At 39.9% G+C, this 24,000-nt stretch overlaps 1 protein-coding gene across 1 annotated transcript in view; it reads right to left on the reverse strand.

Annotated features, from left to right (window-relative positions):
* Positions 1 to 24,000, reverse strand: part of COL21A1 (collagen type XXI alpha 1 chain) — a 285,509-nt gene that overhangs the window by 54,014 nt on the left and 207,495 nt on the right. The window contains exon 17 of the mRNA XM_077487822.1: positions 13,403 to 13,456. Coding sequence (XP_077343948.1) covers positions 13,403 to 13,456 — 54 coding nt within the window. The remainder of the gene's footprint in view (positions 1 to 13,402; positions 13,457 to 24,000) is intronic.

A 24,000-nucleotide genomic window follows, 5' to 3' on the forward strand; every position in this document is an offset into this window, starting at 1 on the left:
AGAACACATTTAGGAAGTAGGGTGAACTAGGATTTAGGAGGAGCTGGCTCAAGCCCTAAAAAATTCTCAAGCATTAGCTCCAAGGATTAAAATCTAGTCTACTATGGAACCCAGCAACATACAACTGACAGGGATCACCATTTTATGTGCATAGCTTGTTGTGGTGTTAGGGAGGTGTTCTCCTAACAGTAAAAGTATGGATGCACTTACTATCATCCAAGAGCAAGCATATAAGCATTCCTTAGGAGGCCTAAGTGCACACTTTAAAGAAATAGTCCCAAATGGAGCTGAACAGCTTCAGCACAAGTGAATTCTAAATTAACTGGTCCCTTTCGCAAAAAAACAAGAGAAAAGGATGTTACAGAAAACGTGTGTGCAAAAACGCTTAGCAGATACTGCAAAAAAATTACAAATGTTAAGGTCACATAAATATGTAAAAAAAAAGCATGCAACACTGAAATGACTGTTGTGGGTATTCTCTTATACTCCACAGTAATTATTTTCTTAGTTACTTCCTAACTCCACAAATCATTGTTTTGGCAAGTTACTTTGTAATAGCTGCTGGAAATTGGAAATTCAGTTTTACAATATATATATATATATATATATATATATATATATATATATATATATATATATATATATATATATATACACAGTATCTCACAAAAGTGAGTACACATTTTTGTAAATATTTTATTATATCTTTTAATGTGACAAAACTGAAGAAATTACACTTCGCTACAATGTAAATTAGTAAGTGTAAAGCTTGTATAACAGTGTAAATTTGCTGTCCCCTCAAGATAACTCAACACACAGTCATTAATGTCTAAACCACTGGCAACTAAAGTAAGTACACCCCTAAGTGAAAATGTCCAAATTGGGCACAAAAGGGGGGGGGGATTTAAGAAAGCTTTGCGCCATCAGTAGAGGCGTGCGGTGAGGCAAATCACATATTTCCATATTTACAAAATGGTGCATCGGTAACAGAGCACAAATCCCCCATTTACTATAGCGATCTCGGTGCACAGGAAAATGCAATCTGTGTTCCATTATGGACATGGCGCACTGCATCTCCAAATCAATATTGACAAAAGATGGAGGAGCCAATATTATGGGGTGATGTGAGGAAGTTTAGTAACAACTGCTCAAGTAACAAATATGCCCAAAATAGAATGCAAAAGTAATCTTTTCAGAGAAAGCCTGCTGTGCCTGCAAGTAAGTTTAGAACTGCGTGAGATCAATGTAAGCAGTGCGCATGCGCGAGTGGCTGTTGCGCTCGTTCACATGCATTTGTTCACTGCACTTCCAAAATTTTAGTAAATGTTAAACAACATACATGCAATTGCATGGGTTGAACGACCACACGTTTACACATGACTTTTATTTTTTTCATGCCGGTTCACCTTTATGTATTTTTTAAAGGAGATTTGGAGGTTATGCTAGCATGTTATGTGCCAACATGTGACATGCACCTTGTTAAAATTATGTAAAAAGACTCTCGCTCCTCTAGCTCCTCCTAAAAGGGCATTTAACCTTCCCCCTCTAATGCATATGATTTCCTTGGGCTAACTTTTGCTTGTAAAGGGGAACTCCACACTCCATTCTAAAAAACTCTTGTCTCCCCCCTCTAACCCCTTGGATTTTCATGGGCTAACTTTTGCTTTTAAAGGGGAACTCCACACTCCACTCTATTCTCAAAAGGCTGTGAGCTGCCTTCACCAATCCAAACCATATCCTTTTTCAGAGTATACAACAGGGCCAGCTAGGAAAAGGGCGAGAAGAGCGATCGCCCAACCCCCTCCTGAACCATACAAGGCCACATGCACTCAACATAGCATGACAGCGCTCCACAATCCCAGCCTAGGGTTGTGTGGAAGAGGCCCTTGTCTGCCTGAATTGCCCATTTAGACCTTATTTAATAGAAAACACCAGTTGCCTTTCACTATAAACATTTGTTAGTCCAGTCCTGGAAATCTGCATCTGCTTTACTATTAATTTCCATAAAAATTGAGTTCCTGCAGCTAGATGCGTCAAATGCATCTAGATGCATGACCACTGTCTATGTGAGATGCACAACTGCCGTGTGCACGGAAGTATATACCCGTGGCACATATCTAGTTCCCAGAAGTGGTGGCCAGCACACAGGAATGACATCACGCTCCTCCAGGAAGTTGCTTGTACTGCTGCTAATTTCTTCCCACCACCATGCCCCACTCAGTGTTCTCTGAGGAAGAGATGATAGATAATTTTTGATTTATTTTTATATGGGGTGGTGTTTGTGTGGGTCATGTGTGTATGTCTAAATGATTTGGCCTCAAAACACACACCCAATTCCTGTGCACAGATTCACTTCCGGGCCAATGTATATTGCTTCCTGCTTCAGTGTGTGTGTGTATGTATATATATATATATATATATATATATATATATATATATATATATATAGATAGATAGATAGATATAGATATATCTATAGACGTAGGTTCTCGTGTCCACCAGCAGAGAAAAGTTGGGTAGATGCCACAGTCCCAATTCTGGAAGCATAATAATGGTCTAGCACAGGGGTCTTCAAACTACAGCCCTCCAGTTGTTCAGGAACTACAATTTCCATCATGCCTAGTCATGTCTGTGAAAGTCAGAGTTTTAAAATGTCTCGTGGGATGTGTAGTTCCCCAACAGCTGGAGAACCATAGTTTAAAGATTCCTGATCATTCTAGCATGTCTTGAAAAAGGGTGGTTTTTCATGTGCCTTCTATAATGCCCAAGAAATATCGTTGGGAAACTACAAGTGGGTCATGGCATATCTACATTCCAAATTTGGCACTTAAGAAGGTTATGCAATCTGATTGGCCAATCTCTGTACAACTTCTATTTAGGCATAATAGGTAATAGGAAGATGCACTTGAAAAATTAATTCAAAATATAGGAAATCAAACAGGCCCTTGCACTAAATCTAATTTATTTAAGATCTAAGGCCGCGTACACACGGGCGGACTGTTCGCCCAACTTTGTCCGCTGAACAGTGTTTGGGCGGACAGTCCGCTCGTGTGTGGGCTTTCAGTGGACAGTTTCAGCGGACAGTTGGACGGACAAGGTTTTTCGGAAATTCCGAAAAACTGTCCGCTGAAACCTTGTTTGAGCGAACAGTCCGCCCGTGTGTAGGCTTGTTCGTCAAACAAAGTTGCGCGCATGCTCAGAAAGGATTTTCACGCCGAAAGCTATAATGCAGTGTATAGGACGTCGTATTTTTCGTCCCGTCGTACGTGCCGTTCACGTCATCGCGCACGGTTTCAGCAAACTGTTCGTTCGTCGTGTGTGGCCATGTCCGTCCATGCTAATTTTGAGCGGACTGTTTGCCGAAACTGTTGGACGGACAAAGTTGGGCGAACAGTCCGCGCGTGTGTACGCGGCCTTACTGGCTGCAGTGTATGGTCACCTTTAAAGATCAAGATCTGAAAATATGAATGTATTGGGTTTAGAAACACTTCTCTGTTCTTTGTAATGTATTGAAAGGTTTGGGTAAAAAAAAAAAGAAAAACAATTATATTTCAAAGATATATTAGAAGTGATAGGAATGAGATTAGCATCAAAACAAGACACATCCAATGAGATGCAATTAACCAACTGTATTGGGCATGTGCTATTATAAATGAGAAAACCGCAGTTATCCTAGCGCCAGTTGAAATTTACATATGCGGTTATTTATTGTTATTTGCACTTCAATGTGCACCGATTCTCACGTTCAATTAATTAATTTTCCGACACACCAATTAATGTATGAACTGGTGCAGTGCCTTCTTCTTAGTAAATCACCCCCAAAGTGTCAATATTTTGTGTAGCCACCAATATTTTACAGCACTGCCCTAACCCTCTTGCACATGGAGTTCACCAGAGTAGGAATGGACTAAATGGACCCCTATTTGGTTCGCACCAGAACTCTTGAACACTGTGAAAGTTCGGACCCAAATAACAAACCCCATTAAAGTCAAAGGGATGCAAATGTCAAAAATCAAAAGTGCCCATTTTGAAGGCTTATATGCAAGTAATTGGGCATACAATGGTTATAGGGGTCTGGGTCCTGCCCTGGGGGGACATGTATCAATAAAAAAAAGTTTGTGAAAAACGTAATTTTTAAATGAGCAGTGATTTTTTATTTTTTAAAGTGAATGCATAAAAATAAAAAAAATCTTTCCAATATAGTGCCTGGAGGTACTCTTGATAAAAGCAAAAATTGGCCTTGCTGTAAAAAATTGCAATGATATGCACCTGTCAAACAGGTGCAGAAAAATTGATATTTGAGTGTTGGCGGCACCTTCCCACTGTAACCCTATAGAAGTACTCTAGAAAGCAAGATGTGGCCTGTAAAAAATTGCAGTGATATGCACCTGTCAAACAGGGGCTGAAAATTGGTCTTTGGGTGTTAATTGTGCCCATGAAATCTATACCAAAAATATTCTTCTAGATGATATGATGAAACGCCCTCAAAGCTAGGCAGCCTCAAAGGCCTGCAGAGATTCCACATTCCAAAAAGACTTAATCAGTTACATCAGGGGCTTCATAGCTGGCAATCCAAGACTAATTAATTTTTTATAAAAGTCAAATGGTCCATGGAGTCTGTGGACAGACGTGCTCTATGATCATTAACGAAACCTCCTGCAGCACTGAATGCCCGTTCTGAAGGACGATGGATGCAGGGCATATTTTTTTGTTTATAGCGCAAAAAATAAAAACCGCAGAGGTGATCAAATACCACCAAAATAAAGCTCTATTTGTGGGAAAAAAAATAACGCCAATTTTGTTTGGGAGTCATGTCGCATGACCACGCAATTGTCAGTTAAAGCAACGCAGTGGCGAATTTCAAAAAGTGGTCTGGACTTTGGCCAGCCAAATGGTCCGGGGCTTAAGTGATTAAAGACCACTGTTGACACCAAGTCCAAAATAGCATACAGAAAATCTTGAAACATAAAAATAAAAATTGCTCCTAGCAATATCAAATCTGCGCAACCTATCTTAGTACAACTGATTCTGATTTCATTAAATGGGATGAATCAATGTAAAAAACCCCTCTGCTTGAACTGTCAGAAATAATTTACAGTTAAAGGGAAGATTTATACCTTAAAAGAATTTAATAACTGTTCCACGGAATATGTTATTTACTGTCTCGCATGACCATGTGGATTATTCTATGTCGGAAGAACCATCCAAGCCCTTAGGGCTCACTTTGGTGAACACAGGCGCTTTATTGAAAAGGCCATGATCACCATAGAGTCCCAAAACTTTTCTTAACACACCATAACAATCTACAGTTGGTCTTAGGGTGTGGGTCGTTGAAAATCTATTCTGGCAACGTTTCCTGCGGCTGAACGTTTTAAATGGCTGTACCAGCAGGAAAATTTCTGGATCTACTCCTTGGGTACCTTAACACCAGGAGGTTTAAACAAGGATATTGAGGTACATACAGTGTTGTAACCCCCCCCCCCCATTCCCATTTAATGCATATACCCTCTCTATTTGCTTATCTATGTATATAATTCAATTCTGCCAATATACCAACCTGACTAACATCCTAATGTGTTTTCTCTCTCCCCCACACACCCCCTTTAACATTCCCCCTCTCCCCCTGTCTTGTTTTCTTTACAGCTATGTCTGAAAGCCATAGTAAGTATAGTAGTACTAAGGCCCTTAAGGTCCATAATGCTTTTTTAGCAAGTATAGCCATTTTTTACTACTTTCTGTCCCCATTTCATCAGTCCACTCCCATGTATTGGGTGTTCTTTCATGCTGGTGCATGCATGGGTTTGCACATTTATGCATACCTGTGATGCGCCTGTGTGAACACAGCTAGGAGTAATACATGATATCCAACTAAAAAATAATTAAACAATTACAAACCTACACTTAATAGTGATACATGTTTCTTAGGAATATTTTTTGGGAATGTTTTTGGGAATGTTTTTTTGGGAATGATTTTTGGGAATGTCTTTTAGAATTTGTAATTTTTTTTCATATACATGTGTATGTACTCCCACCCATGTGTTTTTTTTCGCACATGTCTTGCCTCTTCCCTCTCATAGGTACATGTGCAATCCTATATTCTCACCCTACATCTAGATCCATTGGTAGCTGTAATTGGGGGTAGCTTCAAGAATGTGCTTGAATGTATTTTCATCTTTTCATTAGTATTTCATTTAACTTTATTTTTATTTTTAATTTTATTTTCATTTGCATATTCCATTACACTTTATTTAAATTTTGATGTATCATTACACTGTATTGTACTTAACTCCATCTCTGGCTATTTGTTTTTATGATTTTATTGTCCCAATCATTTCTGCCGTTTGTCAATAGCTTTATAATTGTCCCCCATTCACTATTATCCCATATGTACGGCCATGCTGGGACATGTTGTACCACGGCACTACCATATAAATAGCACCATCCAGACACTCCCACCCCAGGCCAATAGAAGGAGCTGTAGCTCCAAGCACATAGCCTGCTAGTCTTTTTCTCTCCTTCTCTGTGGACGTTCCCCTGGATGTACTCCTGTGACCCGTGTCCAGGGCTCGAGTCCTGCGGGAACGCGTGGGAACAGCGTTCCTGCACTTTTTTCACAGCAGGAACACTGTTCCCTTTGCAGGACTAAAGCTGCCTGAGCCGATCACTAAGTGGACGGCATCCTCCCCTCCCTCGGTCCTCCTCCTCCAGCAGCTTCGACTATACTATACAGAACCACGCCTGCCAATCTGCAGTGCTAGATCCCCACTGCAATACTGTCATTGGCTGCTAGAACTGCCAATGTCCTAACAACCAATGCTGCCATTGTCCTAACAACCAATGACATCACCTGTGCTCCCCGCCCTCATCAGCAAGTTCCTCTGCCCGGCTTTTGCCCCCCCCTGCAGCTTGCTCCTTCATCAAGGACTTATCCAGGTACACGTTTTTCTACTTTGTGATGGCTCAGTCACAACACTGATGGGGAACTCTGGGGACACTCTGATGGGGGGCTCTCTGATGGGAATACCTGCTCTCTGATGGGGGGGGGACTCTGATGGGAACACCTGCTCTCTGGTGGAAGGAATAGTCCCCCATCATTGGTGTCAATGGGAGGAATCGAACGAGGGAAAGATCATAACCCATTGTGGTGATTATTCTGTTAGCTTGACAAGTTAACTTATTTTGTTTTTGTAAACTGGCACTTTACAATGAATGTTGCACTGTATTTTCTGTGAAATATATATGCATATGAGCGTATATGGCATTAAACTGGCAGCAACACACGCAAAACTGTATGGCATTAAACTAGCTGTAACGCACACAGAACTATATGGCTTTAAACTTGCAGTAACGCACACAGAACTATATGGTGTTAAACTGGCAGTAACGCACATAAAACGATAGGGCATTAAACTGGCAGTAATGCACACAGAACTATATGGCGTTAAACTGGCAGTAACGCACACAAAACAATATGGCGTTAAACTGGCAGTAGCACAAACAGAAGTAAATGGCATTAAACTGGCAGTAACATACAAAAAATGATATGGCATTAAACTGGCAGTAACGCACGCAAAACTATATGGCGTTAAACTGGCAGTAACGCACACAGAACTAGATGGTGTTAAACTGGCAGTAACACACACAGAAGTAAATGGCGTTAAACTGGCAGTAACACACACAGAACTATATGGCAGTAAACTGGCAGTAACACAAAACTAAATGTTGTTAAACTGTCAGTAACGCACAAAGAACTATATGGCGTTAAACTGGCAGCAATGCACGCAAAACTATAAGGCGTTAAACTGGCAATAACAAACACAGAACTATATGGCGTTAAACTGGCAGTAACGTCCACAAAATGATATGGCGTTAAACTGGCAGTAATGCACACAAAAGGATATGGCGTTAAACTGGCAGTAACGCACACAGAACTATATGGCATTGAACTGGCAGTAATGCACACAGAACTATATGGCATTAAACTGGCAGTAACGCACACAGAACTATATGACGTTTAACGCAATATATTTCTGTGTGCATTACTGCCAGTTTAATGCCATATAGTTCTGTGTGTGTTACTGCCAGTTTAATGCCATATAGTTCTGTGTGCATTACTGCCAGTTCAACGCCATATAGTTCTGTGTGAGTTACTGTCAGTTTAACGCCATATCGTTTTTTGTGCATTACTGCCAGTTTAATGCCATATAATTTTTTGGACGTTACTGCCAGTTTAATGCCATTTTCTTCTGTGGTTGTTACTGCCAGTTTAACGCAATATCCTTTTGTGTTCGTTACTGCCAGTTTAACGCAATATAGTTCTGTGTGCATTACTGCCAGTTTAACAGGCAGTAATGCACACAAAACAATATGGTGTTAAACTGGCAGTAACACACACAAAGCTATACGGCATTAAACTGGCAGTAATGCACACAGAAGTAAATGGTGTTAAACTGGCAGTAATGCATGCTAAACTGTATGGCGTTAAACTGGCAGTAACGCACACACAACAATATGCCGTTAAACTGGCAGTAACGCACACAGAAGTAAATGGTGTTAAACTGGCAGTAATGCATGCTAAACTGTATGGCGTTAAACTGGCAGTAACGCACACACAACAATATGCCGTTAAACTGACAGTAACACACACAGAACTATCTGGCGTTAAACTGGCAGTAATGCACACAAGATGATATGGTGTTAAACTGGCAGTAACACATGTAAAACTAGATAACGTTAAACTGGCAGTAACATACACAGAACTATATGGTGTTAAACTGGCAGTAACACACACAAGATGATATGGTGTTAAAAACACAGAAGTAAATAGCATTTAACTGGCAGTAACGCACACAGAACTATATGGCATTAAACTGGCAGTAACGCACACAGAACTATATGGCGTTTAATGCAATATATTTCTGTGTGCATTACTGCCAGTTTAATGCCATATAGTTCTGTGTGTGTTACTGCCAGTTTAATGCCATATAGTTCTGTGTGCATTACTGCCAGTTCAACGCCATATAGTTCTGTGTGAGTTACTGTCAGTTTAACGCCATATCGTTTTTTGTGCATTACTGCCAGTTTAATGCCATATAATTTTTTGGACGTTACTGCCAGTTTAATGCCATTTACTTCTGTGGTTGTTACTGCCAGTTTAACGCAATATCCTTTTGTGTTCGTTACTGCCAGTTTAACGCAATATAGTTCTGTGTGCATTACTGCCAGTTTAACAGGCAGTAATGCACACAAAACAATATGGTGTTAAACTGGCAGTAACACACACAGAAGTAAATGGCGTTAAACTGGTAGTAACACACACAAAGCTATATGGCGTTAAACTGGCAGTAACGCACACAGAAGTAAATGGTGTTAAACTGGCAGTAATGCATGCTAAACTGTATGGCGTTAAACTGGCAGTAACGCACACACAACAATATGCCGTTAAACTGGCAGTAACGCACACAGAAGTAAATGGTGTTAAACTGGCAGTAATGCATGCTAAACTGTATGGCGTTAAACTGGCAGTAACGCACACACAACAATATGCCGTTAAACTGACAGTAACACACACAGAACTATCTGGCGTTAAACTGGCAGTAATGCACACAAGATGATATGGTGTTAAACTGGCAGTAACACATGTAAAACTAGATAACGTTAAACTGGCAGTAACATACACAGAACTATATGGTGTTAAACTGGCAGTAACACACACAAGATGATATGGTGTTAAAAACACAGAAGTAAATAGCATTTAACTGGCAGTAGCGCACACAGAACTATATGGTGTTAAACTGGCAGTAATGCACACAGAACTATATGGCATTAAACTGGCAGTAATGCTCACAGAACTATATGGTGTTAAACTAGCAGTAGTGCACACAGAACTATATGGCGTTAAACTGGCGGTAAGGCAAACAAAACTATATGGTGTTAAACTGTCAGTAATGCACACCGAACTATATGGCGTTAAACTGGCAGTAATGCATGCAAAACTGTATGGCCTTAAACTGGCATTAATGCACACAACAATATGCCGTTAAACTGGCAGTAACACACACAAAACGATATGGCATTAAACTGGCCGTAACAAACATAGAACCATACAGCGTTAAACTGGCAGTAATGCAGACAGAACTATATGGCATTAAACTGGCAGCAACGCAAACAAAACAATATGGCATTAAACTGGCAGTAACGCACACAGAACTATATGGCGTTAAACTGGCAGTAATGCACACAAAACAATATGGCGTTAAACTGGCAGTAAAGCACACAGCAGTAAATGGCGTTAAACTGTCAGTAACACACACAAAACTATATGGCATTAAACTGGCAGTAACGCACACAGAACTATATGGCATTAAACTGGCAGCAATGCACATAGAGCTATATGGCGTTAAATTGGCAGTAACGCATTCAAAACTGGATGGCGTTAAACCTGCAGTAATGTACACAGAACTATATGGCGTTAAACTGGCAGTAACACACACAGAAGTAAATGGCGTTAAACTGGCAGTAACACACACAAAATTATATGATGTTAAACTGGCAGTAACGCACACAGAACTATATGGTGTTAAACTGTCAGTAACGCTCACAGAACTATATGGCATTAAACTAGCAGTAACACACACAGAACTATATGGCGTTAAACTGTCAGTAATGCATGCAAAACTGTATGGCATTAAACTGGCAGTAATAGACACAAAACGGTATGGTGTTGAACTGGCAGTAACGCACACAGAAGTAAATGCCGTTAAACTGCCAGTAACGCACACACAACTATATGGCGTTAAACTGGCAGTAACACACACAAAACTATATGGTGTTAAAGTTGCAGTAACTCACACAGAAGTAAATGGCGTTAAACTGGCAGTAACGCATAAAAATATATGGCGTTAAACTGGCAGAAACGCAAACACTAGATGACGTTAAACTGGCAGTAACGCACACAGAAGTAAATGGTTTTAAACTGGCAGTAACGCACATAGAAGTAAATGGTGCTAAACTGGCAGTAAATAGACGGTGTTCAACCGTCACTACACTGATGCTATCTGAACTGTCCCTACTAATGTAATGATTACTGACACAGTCTCACTACACTACAATGAGCTGTCCCTACTTTGCATTAATGTATATATGAATGACATGGTCTCACTACACTACAGTAAAACTATCTGAGCTGTCCCTACTCTAGCTGCACACTATGCCAGGCTAAATGATGGTCCACTTAACTAAACGCACACTATCCCTAGACTGACACTAAACTATTATTCTACACTGACAATTGAAGCAAAATAGCACAGTAAAGCACACTAACTAATAGCACTGAACAGAGCACTGTTTAATCTCTCTCCATGCCGAAATCACACTGAAAATGGCTGCCATCAAAAGAATACTTTTATACTGCGGGGCGGGAATGAGCCATGATTGGGTAAAGTCATGATGACAGTGGTCCAGTCATAACTCTGACAGTGCTCTGTGCCCTGATTGGCTGAAGATTTTACTGCTTCAGCCAATCGGGGCTTGCAATGCACTGTTCAGCGCTGCAATGCATTGTGGTCAGTTCGGGTGGGGGCGAACGACCCCTTTGATTGGCTGCTCGCTGAACTCCTGAACAGCAAAAGTTTGGCCTGCACTTATGCTCGTGCCAAACTGTTCACCTACACCACAGCCACTGAAGTCCTCTTCTACTCCTCCATGATGACATCATGGAGCTGGTGAATGTTAGAGACCTTGCGCTCCTTCACCTTCCATTTGAGGATGACCCACAGATGCTCAGTAGGGTTTAGGTCTGGAGACATGCTTAGCCAGTCCATCACCTTTACCCTCAGCTTCTTTATTAAGGCAGTGGTCATCTTGGAGGTGTGTTTGGGGTCGTTATCACGTTGGAATACTGCCCTCCAGCCCAGTGTCCGAAGGGAGGGGATCATGTTCTGCTTCAGTATGTCACAGTACATGTTGGAATTCATGGTTCCCTCATTGAGCTGTAGCTCTCAAGTGCCGGCAGCACTCATACAGCCCCAGACCATGACACTCCAACCACCATGCTTAACTGCAGGCAAGACCCACTTGTCTTTGTACTCCTCACCTGGTTGCCACCACACACGCTTGACACCATCTGAACCAAATAAGTTTATCTTGGTGTCATCAGACCACAAGACATGGTTCCAGTAATCCATGTCCTTAGTCTGCTTGGCTTCAGAAAACTGTTTGCAGGCTTTCTTCATCATCTTTAGAAGAGGCTTCCTTCTGGGATGACAGCCATGCAGACCAATTTGATGCAGTGTGTAGCATATGGTCTGAGCACTGATATGCTGAACCCCCAACCTATTCAACCTCTGCAGCAATGCTGGCAGCACTCATACGTCTATTTCCCAAAGACAACCTCTGGATATGATGCTGAGCATGTGCACTCAACTTCTTTGGTCGACCATGGCGAGGCCTCTTCTGAGTGGATTTGCCATCACTTACCTAGTCCATCTTTTTACCAATACAAGGTAATTTTTACAGATTATGGGAGAGATTTAATAGACCTGGAGCACACAGAATATAGTGCAGATGTGCATAGTAATCAGCTTCTAACTTCAGCTTGTTCAATTAAGCTTTGATAATAAAAGCTGGAAGCTGACTGGTTACTATGCATAGCTGCACCATATTTTGTGAGCTCCAGTTATAGTAAATCTCCCCATTGTATAAGTATGGCATTATACTAGTTATCTCTAGCTGGGGCCATAAATGCTCATAGCATTAAAGACCAACTCCACAAAATGTTTCCCCCGATTTTAAAATTAATTTATATAATTTCAGGGAAAAACGATACTGTAGGAAAACTGAATAGAAATCCCTGACCTACAGACATAAAACACTGCATTAGACTCACAGGCAACAGGAATCAGAGAGCCCTGCTCATTGGAGCTTACAATCTAAAAGGAAAGGTCAAGTGTTAAAAAAAAGGTATCGACTAATCCACCCCCAGCCGCCTATGTGAATGTAGTCTTATACAGCAACTTGTATAACTACAGAATGTATTTTGAAAGGTTTTCGGTGATAAAGGAGGTTAGAAAACATGAGTGTTTATAATGAAACTCTCCTGAAAAATCCCAACAGAATGTTAATTGTGTACAATTATTTGACACAAAGTAACAATATATATGTATGTCCCTACCTTACAAACTACAAAAGGTGTATATCTGACTTGTTCATCCTTGAATTTACTTTACTGCTCTCTATATTTGTACATAGTATGCTGACATTTTTCTAGCCTCTATTAAGTGCATAATAAATATGACAATTTTTTCCAAAATGTTATAATGCCCTATGAATTATAAAAAAAGTGAAAGATCATCTTTACAGTTATACTAGATATGCAAAAAAATGTTTTTAAATAATTAATTACAGGCAATCCTCTGTGACCTTCCATTCCCGGAGGACCTGGCTTTCCTTCTTCTCCCTAGATAGATACAAAGTATATTAGTTCAACATTATACAGCAAGTAAGGAAAAAGAGCACTAAAAGAAACCTAATCTATTATTCAATCAAAAAGATTTTCCAATCATGTAAAATGGAACTTCTGCAAACTAGACATGTCTTATAGATGTCTTCACATGTTTGCATTTGTATGAAGCAAGAGTATTGTTCAATATTAATATATCATTACAATTGCTTCCTACCTCTTTTTTTGGAGCTGCCATATATAGGGTTTAAGCACTTAGCAATCTTTGCCAGAGCACTGATGGTGGAGGTGGGTTTTACTGTTTGCTAGCTCCGGGTTGGGGCACTCAGAATTACCCCACCAGGAGGTGAGAAACCAAGGTTTGATAGCATGACATAGCATGTAGGAATCAAGCAGAAGTGCGATCAATAAACAAGCCAAAGGTCAGTAACAAATGGTTGCAGGTTGGAATCATGCAGACATGTGATTGAGCAACAAGTCAAAGGTTGATAACAAATGGCTCCAGATTGGCATCATGTGGAAGCATAGTCAAAGAACAAGCTTAAGATTAGTAACAAGTGGTGGTGAAGATACAAATGGAAGCAGGGGTAAAAGGAGCAAGATATTGGCTGGAGAGAGCACAATAATCTGCCAAACAGGGAGCGCAGAGACATGGCTGAAATTAAGAAGTTCATGGGAGGAATTCAAGGTTCATCATAAACAGGGATCTGTCCAGCATCTCAGGTGGCACATCCAGAAAAGCTACAGCAAAACACTGCAGACCCTGACACTCAGTGAAAGTTCATTTACATTGGTAATGCGGGAATTGCGCAAAAAATATTAATAGGCTATTTTCTGTTCTGAATGAATGTTTTTGATTGATTTAAAATTGAAAATATTGCATTTGGCCACTAGTTGGCGCTATGCTTTTCCTATGATACTTAACACCATTTAGTGGTCAATGGGATATTTTCAATTTTTAATAAATGAAAAACATTTCACTAGCACAGAAAAAGCCTAATCACATTTATTTCCCACCTTGTCCACACAGAATGAATGTACCTGCACTTTCATTGGGTGAATTACTATACCTTTTTTATAATACACCCCTTAAACAGATTTGACTTTGACCAGATTTAATTTGACTTTTCATTGTTTCGGAACAGTAAATACATGGAATGGAAGTAGATGTAAACACTTATGCTGTGTACACATGACCGGACTTTCCATCAGAATAAACTGTGACGGTCTTTCCGACGGAGTTCTGACAGAGTTCTGACCGAACGAACTTGCCTACACACAATCACACCAAAGTCTGTTTATTTCAAATACAATGATGTACAATGGGACTAGAAAAGGAAGTTCAATAGCCAGTAGCCAATAGCTGCCCTTGCGTCGTATTTGGTCCATCGGACTAGCATACAGACAAATGGTTTTCCCAACAGGAATTGATTCCGTTGGAAAGATTTAAAACATGTTCTATTTCTAAGTCCATCAGAATTTTTGAAGAAAAAAGTCAGATGAAGCCCACACTCGATCGGAATATCTGATGAAATTATTCCGTCTGACCTTTTCTGCCGGAAAGTCCAGTCGCGTGTATGCGGCATTACTGAATATAATTTAGTTAATATATATTAATTATATATAATTTAATGTACTGTGTATCATAAATAATTGCTATTTGTTTAAAAAATACTTGGCTCTTCACAACCACTTCCTGTTGACATGCATGCACTCCAGCAATACATAAATGGCATTTTAAAGGGTGGGCTTTCTGATGGCAATACCATTAGCCCATGACCGTGTTGAAATGGTCATGTACTCTTCACTGGAAGCCTGTGTAACAGGGTGAAAACACAATAGTACAATTGAGTCATGGAGATAATGTGGTCATCATATAAGAGGAAGTGCCTGAAATCCTTCATTGCAGGACCATGAGGTATTATTTTAGTAAAAGCCACAACTTTAAAAATCTTGAAAATGACTTCTGAAATTGCATTAAAGTGTATAGGAAATTTTACTGAATTGGTTTATGTATATATGAATCTACTTGAGTTTTATGTAGACATTTTTTTACTAACTGTAGCCAGATCCCTAGGCAATAAGGGAAATATGATTATTTACAATGCTCATCATGTCACTGACCTGCCTAGCAATATCAATGATCTAAGCTAAAAAAAAAAAAAGAGAGAATGGCAAATACGTCAGTCAACTCAGCAGAACTGTATGTGGTAAGGAATGCCTAAAAAAGTCTGACTTGTATCCATAAATCGAATTTTATGCTTATCTAAGGTATTTATTGCCCATTTGGTACATGCATATATAAAACAAGAAACACGTGTCTTTAGTGACCTGCATTCAGAACATTTGGAAAACATTCTTAGATGAACTGTAAAAGTAAAAAAATAAATAAAATAGAGTAGGAGACAAAGTTACCATTACATAATTACATAATTGTCAATATTTTTTTTTTTAAAGTAATCATAATGCAGAACACTAATGTTACAACAAATAGACATAACAACAAAATGTTATTCTTATTGACTCAGCAAACTCTTATCATGGAAGAGCTAAAATAACATAGAGATAGCATAGTGATGTAAATGACATTGCTGAAGTACCGGTACTTGTGAAAAGATTAAATACAAATAGCTAATACAGGCAAGCATGTTTCCTTGCTCAGTGAAGAATAATGTGATCTAGCCTTGCCTAAATAAAATCCATAATTTGCCATAAGAGATGGTCAATATCCAGTTAGGTAGATGGTTGGGTAAAGCAATATCCAGCCTATACAAGCCTATACCAATCAATAAGAAATCATCTTTGTTTTTTTCTACTCTTAATTGATGGAAGCTGAAATATGATTGATAACTTTAAGTTATTGCACATTTTTGCACCATTCTGATAAATAAGGACTAATAACTCCTGATCAAATGTATTTAGTATAATAGTAACGTATCTGTGTTTGCTTAAATCTGGCTCTTACATATGCTACAGAGCCAAAATACTTAAAGTGTATGTTAAGCTACATCTTTTTTTTTCATTTTGGATAGTGTGGGAAAGGGTTACAACCTCTGTTGAGTTTTTACTACTATGCAGGGCATTGTTAAAGCAAATTCACTTCACTTCCTGTCCTGCAGGAAGTCAGTGGAACTCACCAACAGTAAAACAAGCATAAATATATCTACAGTGTGCGCCTAAATTGCCAGGAGGGCATCCATGTAGGTAACGTTCATGAGCTGCCTGTATGCCCCCTGTGGGGCACGCGCGGCGCGCTCTGTGATCAGCAAGTCAATCAGACTCGGTTGATCACAGATCAGAGTAAGAGGCTGATCCCGGCAGCGCCCTTTTACTTAATTTCTTGTGTTTATGTAGTTAAGCATTCAGCTACTTTTCAGTGCAGCAGTCTTGATACCCACAGCCAAGCGTGAGTCCCAGCATTTTTTGGAACAGTCATATACAATGTAGATACCTAACTGCTAACTAGTGAAAAACAATCATTAGTACAGCGGTTAGTATCTCTACTTCATAGCAGGCATTGCTCTAAACCTGAAAAATCATGATTCAGTTTGCATATAAGTTTTACACTTTTTCCCCATCTGTAAAGCTTTCCTCTGGGAGCCACCCACCCCCACACAAATAGTCAAAAACATATAGTAGCATATGCATGTCTTCTGCTGTCTTAACCGAATCACTCAGATTCAATATTCATGTGGTAGGGGCAAAATACTTTGAAGTAGAACTAAACACAGAACTTTTCATTTTTAAGGCAGTATGTGAGGGTCATGCACGTTGTAAAATCTGCCAGGTTTTGCCATCTGTGTTCCACTGGGGAAATTTCCCTTCAATTGCTGTTTCAGAGTCAAAAAAGGACATGAGAGGGAATCCCTTCAAAGTGAGGGAATCCCTGGTTTTCACCAGGGGCACTAGAACATGTGTCCTAATTTGAAGATTTCTCGTCTATTGCTGTTATGGTGATAACACAAAATGTAGGATTTTCTTTCACTTTCTATGATAATGTTAAACATGAAAAAAAGAGAGAGTGAATCTCCCTAAGGTGGACATAGACAGAAATAAAATCCTCTCTACTCTATCCAAAACAAAAAAAAAAAAAAAGAATTGCCTTTAGCTCACTTTAATCTCTAATGGGAGATTATATATTGTCAATATGAAAATAGATTCTCCCTCTGCCAAGGGCAGGTGCAGTTCACAGCAAAGCTACACTGAATTCCAAGCATGTCATTTGCAATGTCCAACATTGGACAGAGAAGCCAACAATGAAATAGAAAAGCTTTTAAAAACTATTTTAATAGGTTGCACAGCACTGAGGCCAAGCGTATTTGAGCACCACACTGAAGGGCTGTCAATCTTAAAGAAATATTTCTTAAAAAAAGCCTTTTTTACTTTTATTTTAAAGGTTGTAGCAGCATCAAAACACAGAAATATGAAATTGCAGCCAATGAAGACTACAACATTTGCACCAAAGAAGTAACACAGAAGTAGATATACAAAAGTTGGGACTTTTATGGGTACTGATGCCAAAAAGTTGGGACTTTTATGGGTACTGATGCCAATGCTTTATCATAAAATTTATTTGAATTGCATTCAAAACTTTCCTGTAAAATATTATAGGATGGCACATACTGTATACTAATATCACTTAGCTAACAATATCATCTGTAAAGCCACCCCATCACATGATCTAATACATGAGCTCTCTTAAATGTATAGCATGCGAACCAAACCATCCAGGGCCAACCATCAAGTCTCAGTAGACTGTCAAATTCTTTTGTAGATTCTCCAGTAGAGACTTTACACCAAGTATATATTCATATATGAATAGCTTTCATTCATATATGAGGCCCCAGGTAGTTCCTTCACAAAGTCAGATCTCAACAGTCTTCATGGGATAACTGTAAAAAGGCTGTTAGATACCCAATGACCTCACAGAGATGTATCGACCTTGAATTATAAATAAAAAATCTTAATGTTGGGCCTTCATCAATAGCTATGTGGGTTCAAGCCTTGAACAATAACAGCATGGAATAAAGCCAAATGTTTTAAGGGGTCAAAGAATGTTGTCCACCAGTGTTGAGGGGTAACTCACAGATCAGTTATGGGAGTTGGGGGTTATTCCCCAACACTGGTGAGCACCATCTATAGACCACTTAACCTATGAAAGAGTGACATGAGGTCCTGATGGTTGGCCCTGGATGGTTAGGTTCACATACACCTACCAGGCATCCAGTGGTGGCTGGTGCTCAACATTTTTTTTGGGGGGAGGGGTGCAAACAAACTGAAAAATTCTGAAAAAAAACATCAATTGCAGCCTCACTGTACCATCAATCGCAGCCACTGTGTCATCAATCGTAACCACTGTGCCCATCAATTGCGGCAACTGTGCCATCAAACGCAGCCCCTGTGCCATCAAATGCAGCAACTGGGACCATCAATTGCCAACACTGAGCCCATCAATTGCCACCACTGGGCCCATCAAACGCAGCCACTGTGCCCATCAATTGCTGCCACTGTTCCATCAAATGTAGCCACTGTGCCATCAAATGCAGCCACTGTGCCATCAAATGCAGCCACTGTGGCCATCAATTGCCGCCACTGTGCCATCAAGTGCAGCCTCTGTGCCATCAAATGCAGCCACTGTGACTAATAAAATGCAGCCACTGTGCCCATCAATTGCTGCCTCTGTGCCCAATAAAATGCAGCCACTGTGGCTAGGTTCACATACACCTACCAGGCATCCAGTGGTGGCTGGTGCTCAACATTTTTTTGGGGGGGAGGGGTGCAAACAAACAGAAAAATTCTGAAAAAAAACATCAATTGCAACCTCACTGTACCATCAATCGCAGCCACTGTGCCATCAATCATAACCACTGTGCCCATTAATTGCGGCAACTGTGCCATCAAACGCAGCCCCTGTGCCATCAAATGCAGCCACTGGGACCATCAATTGTCACCACTGGGCCCATCAAACGCAGCCACTGTGCCCATCAATTGCTGCCACTGTTCCATCAAACGTAGCCACTGTGCCATCAAATGCAGCCACTGTGCCTATCAATTGCCACCACTGTGCCCATAAAATGCAGCCACTGTGCCATCAAATGCAGCCACTGTGCCATCAAGTGCAGCCTCTGTGCCATCAATTGCCGCCACTGTGCCCAATAAAATGCAGCCACTGTGCCCATCAATTGCTGCCACTGTGCCCCATAAAACACAGCCACTGTGCCATCAAACACAGCCACTGTGCCATCTAATGCAGCCACTGTGCCCCAAAAAATGCAGAAACGGTACCCATCAATTGTCGCCACTGTGACCCATAAAATGCAGCCACTGTGCCCATCATGCGATGCATGAACCTATCTATTGGTGCTAGAGGGGGTGGCAGGAGAGAGGGGCCCTTGCGCCCTTATGGATGCACCACCACTGCATGCACCTAATACATTTTAATGTAGTGGCTGGCTTAAGTCCAAAATTTGGTTACAAACCATCCATATCCTCTCAATCTCCTGGGGAAGTGGCTGTATATTGAGATTCTGTCTCCATTCTACCTGATCCTGAAGAAAACTGGATTGATAAAAATCTGAGAACTGAGAATGTTATGGGATGGTCTTAAATAGTATATTGTTAGCTAAATTATATGAAAACATGAACCAGCCTTTCATGTTTTATGGAAATGTTTTAATTTGAATAAATACATGGATCTTATGATATACAGTAACTGATATACAGTAACATTGGTATTGATACCAGTGCCAGTGAAAGTCACAACTTTTGCGTATCTAATTCTGGCTTTGTATAGGGATGGGGGTGCTTTCCATAAGAAATTAATGAATTCTTAGAGTGATATAAACTGGTTATTAACCAAAAATAAAAAGGAGAAAATAAATATTTAACTTTCTAAAAATACATGTTCTGCACAGTGCAGTAGCTTTACAGCAAAGCTCCAACTAGTGGCAGTGCATCCATTAAGGGTGCACGGGTGCCACACTATCTCTCCTCCCCCCCCCCCCCCCCATGAATAATGTATAGATTCATGCATGGTGGGGGTGTTTTTTTGAAGCACCTGATTAGAGCCATAGGCGCTAATAGGCTTAAAAAAAGGTGGACTCATGATGCAGGGCAATGTGCTCGTAGTCCACCCAGGTGTATTAGAAAAGCAAATGAATATTTGCTTTTCCAACACTGAACTGCCTCTCTGCCAATCAGGTAGCGCAGTTCTGATACCTGTCGCCTGATTGGCTGAAGGCACGGGTGTCCCTATTGGATGCCTATCAGTGCCATTTGCTGGGCATATGATAGCCACAAGTGGCAGCATTTGATGGGCACAAGTGGTGGCATTTGATGGGCACAATGGCTGCAATTGATGGCACAGTGGCTGCATTTGATGGCACTGTGGCAGCATTTGATGGGCACAATTCCTGCATTTGATGGCACAGTGGCTGCATTTCATGGGCACAATGGCTGCAATTTATGGCACAGTGGCTGTATTTGATGGGCACAATGGCCACAATGGATGGCACAGGGGCTGCATTTGATGGCATAGTGGCAGCATTTGATGGGCACAATGGCTGCAATTGATGGCACAGTGGCTACATTTGATGGCACAGTGGCTGCATTTGCGTTTTACTTTTTTAATTTTTTTTAGTTTCTTTTTTAATTTTTTAACTGCCCTGATGGAGATGCATAATTTAAATGAAGACAACGCCGCTCTCCCAACTAGCCACCATAACATAAGAATCAAGGTCGGTTTAAGCCTGCATGTCTCCACCAAAAGGCCACGGAAGCTGATGCTTTTCACCCCAGGGCAAACGCATCAGTGGGCATGGCCTTTTGGTGGAGACATACAGGCTAAAGTTAATCAACCTAAGGGTACCTGGGCCCCCTTTTGAACTGATGAGGTCTGGCCAGGTCCAAGAGGGCTGGCTGTACTGCCTTATCAGTGGCCCTGCAACAACCTAGTCATTTCCAATGTATCTTTAGATGTAAACACAGCTTCACCCTAATAAAAAAGGTAAGTAAATATTCATTATCCTAACTAGATATTTCCTAATCTTAGTAAATTAACCCAACTGTCACAGTTTGTATATAAGAATAAGTCAAGAAAAATCAATAGAAAAATGCATTTTTTAAAAGATTGTTACTGTATGAACTTGAGTATTGGACTGTCCAAATCCACATAAAAATTAGAAACTCATATGGTGGGATTGTCCTTTAATCCAACCATACTGGAAGGAAGTCCATAAGCTCGTCACTAAAATCACAACCTATACCCCAGACTACATGCCAGCTCAATACCTCCTGCATCATACATCTATTCCGCAATCGACTTATAAAAGATCCCTCACATTACATCTTATAAATGCAGCAAAGCTTTGCGTCCCCGTTCATTGGCGTTCTTCCTCTCCTCCCACTATTTCTGAATGGCTACGCAGAATGGAGAAAATAGCTGAAATGGAGGGCTTGATCTCTCAAGCGAAAGATACCCATATTAAATTTCATAAAACGTGGTCATGTTGGTCACATTTTAAGTGCTCGACTACATATAACACCCTAATATCTGTCCCTGTTTAGCTTGACCTGGGGACCCCAACTTAATATAATAGAATAAATTACATTTCACTGCTTTTATATAGCAGCTTGTACTCAATTCTGGATACTAATCCCTTATAAGGTAGACAACCATGTTGGTTGTAGCTCAGATTAAAGCCATACAGACCACTACCTTATATATAGTCTGATGTTAGGACTTAAATTATTTTCGCACACAGTTTGATCCCATTAGGGGTGCGTGAGATAATATGGAATTTACAGATTCATTGTTACTCTAGTTTGTTACACCTTTTTTTGGTTTCTTATGAGATGTAGGTATGCGACTAATATGACTCCATATATACGCATGTGTTGTTTAAATCAATTTTATCCAGCTAAGTGTGTTTTTTTTTTGTTTAATTTTTAATTTATTGATCTATGCATTTCTATCTTATGCCAAATATCAATTCATATTGTTGCTTTATTTTCAAATTATGTATTTCATAATTACAATGATATTCAGACTTATGTTTTACTATGTGTATGTAACATGCAATTTTTGTTTTATCAATAATAATCAATAAAAACATTGAAACAAAAATTAGAAACTCTAACATACACTCCCCACAATTAAAATGATCTTTAAATATAAAAATATTTTTCAATCCACATATCCAAGTACATATTTAATTTCGAAAGTGATAACAAATATTAAAAAATCTTCTTAGAAATTGTGCGAGTTCAGCTGAATGATTCTAAACCCGCATGGTAGTCTGACTTTGGGAGTGATTTCAGAGACATCTGTGCAGGTTGCTGCATAGATGTCTATTGAAATATCCCCTGGAGTCACCAAAAGTAGTCCAGGAACTACTTTTGGGAATCGGTGCAGCCGACAATAGCCGCCGATTTGGCATGCAATTTGTCAAATTGCATGTCAAATCGCCTCGATGTGAACGTGGGCTTACAGGTGATTTGTTCAAATCCTATTATGCCTGTTTCTCATTAGGGATGAGCTTCGAGTTCACCGAACAGCGAACAATTTGGGTGTTCATGGCAAATTCAAAACGTTTATGGGAGAAATCTAAAGTGCTAATTTTAAAGGCTTATATGCAAGTTATTGTCATAAAAAGTGTTTGGGGACCTGTGTCCTGCCCCAGGGGACATGTATCAATGCAAAAGAAGTTTTTTTCGGGAGCAGTGATTTTAATAATGCTTAAAGTGAAACAATAAAAGCATAATATTCCTTTAAATTTAGTACCGGGGGGTGTGTATATTATGCCTGTGAAGGGGCGCATGTTTCCCATGCTCAGAACTGTCCCTGCACAAGGTGTCATTTCTGCAGGAAAAAAAGTCATTTAAAATCACTCAGTCATTTAATACAGAGAACAGTCATTGAAAGTCATTGATAAAAAATAAATAAAATCGTGGAGTTCCCCCAAATTCAATTACCAGGAGCAGAGATCAGTGTTCACTAAATGAAAGCCCGGCCCCCAACAGTTAGTAACACACCCCTAGGAACACTTAACCCCTACACTGCCACCCACTGGTTAACCCCTTCACTGCCAGTGTCATTTACACAGGAATCACTGCATTTATATAGCAGTGATTGCTGTATAAATGACAATGGTCCCAAAAATGTGTCAAAAATGTCCGATGTGTCCACCATAATGTCGCAGTCACAATAAAAATCGCTGATCGCCGCCATTACTAGCAGAAAAAAAAAAAGATTAATAAAAATGCCATAAAACTATCCCCTATTTTGTAAACACTATAACTTTTGCGCAAACCAATCAATAATTGCTTATTGCGATTTTTTTAACCAAAAATATTTCGAAGAATGCGTATCGGCCTAAACTGAGGGAAAAAAATGTTTTTTTTATATATTTTTGGGGGATATTTATTATAACAAAAAGTAAAAAATAATGTGTTTTTTTCAAAATTGTCGCTATATTTTTGTTTATAGCGCAAAAAATAAAAACCGCAGGGGTGATCAAATACCACCAAAAGAAAGCTCTATT

The sequence above is a fragment of the Lithobates pipiens genome, unplaced genomic scaffold (genome assembly GCF_037356315.1).
Source record: "Lithobates pipiens isolate NorthernLeopardFrog02 unplaced genomic scaffold, aLitPip1_a1.2 Scaffold_18, whole genome shotgun sequence".
NCBI lineage: Eukaryota > Metazoa > Chordata > Amphibia > Anura > Ranidae > Lithobates > Lithobates pipiens.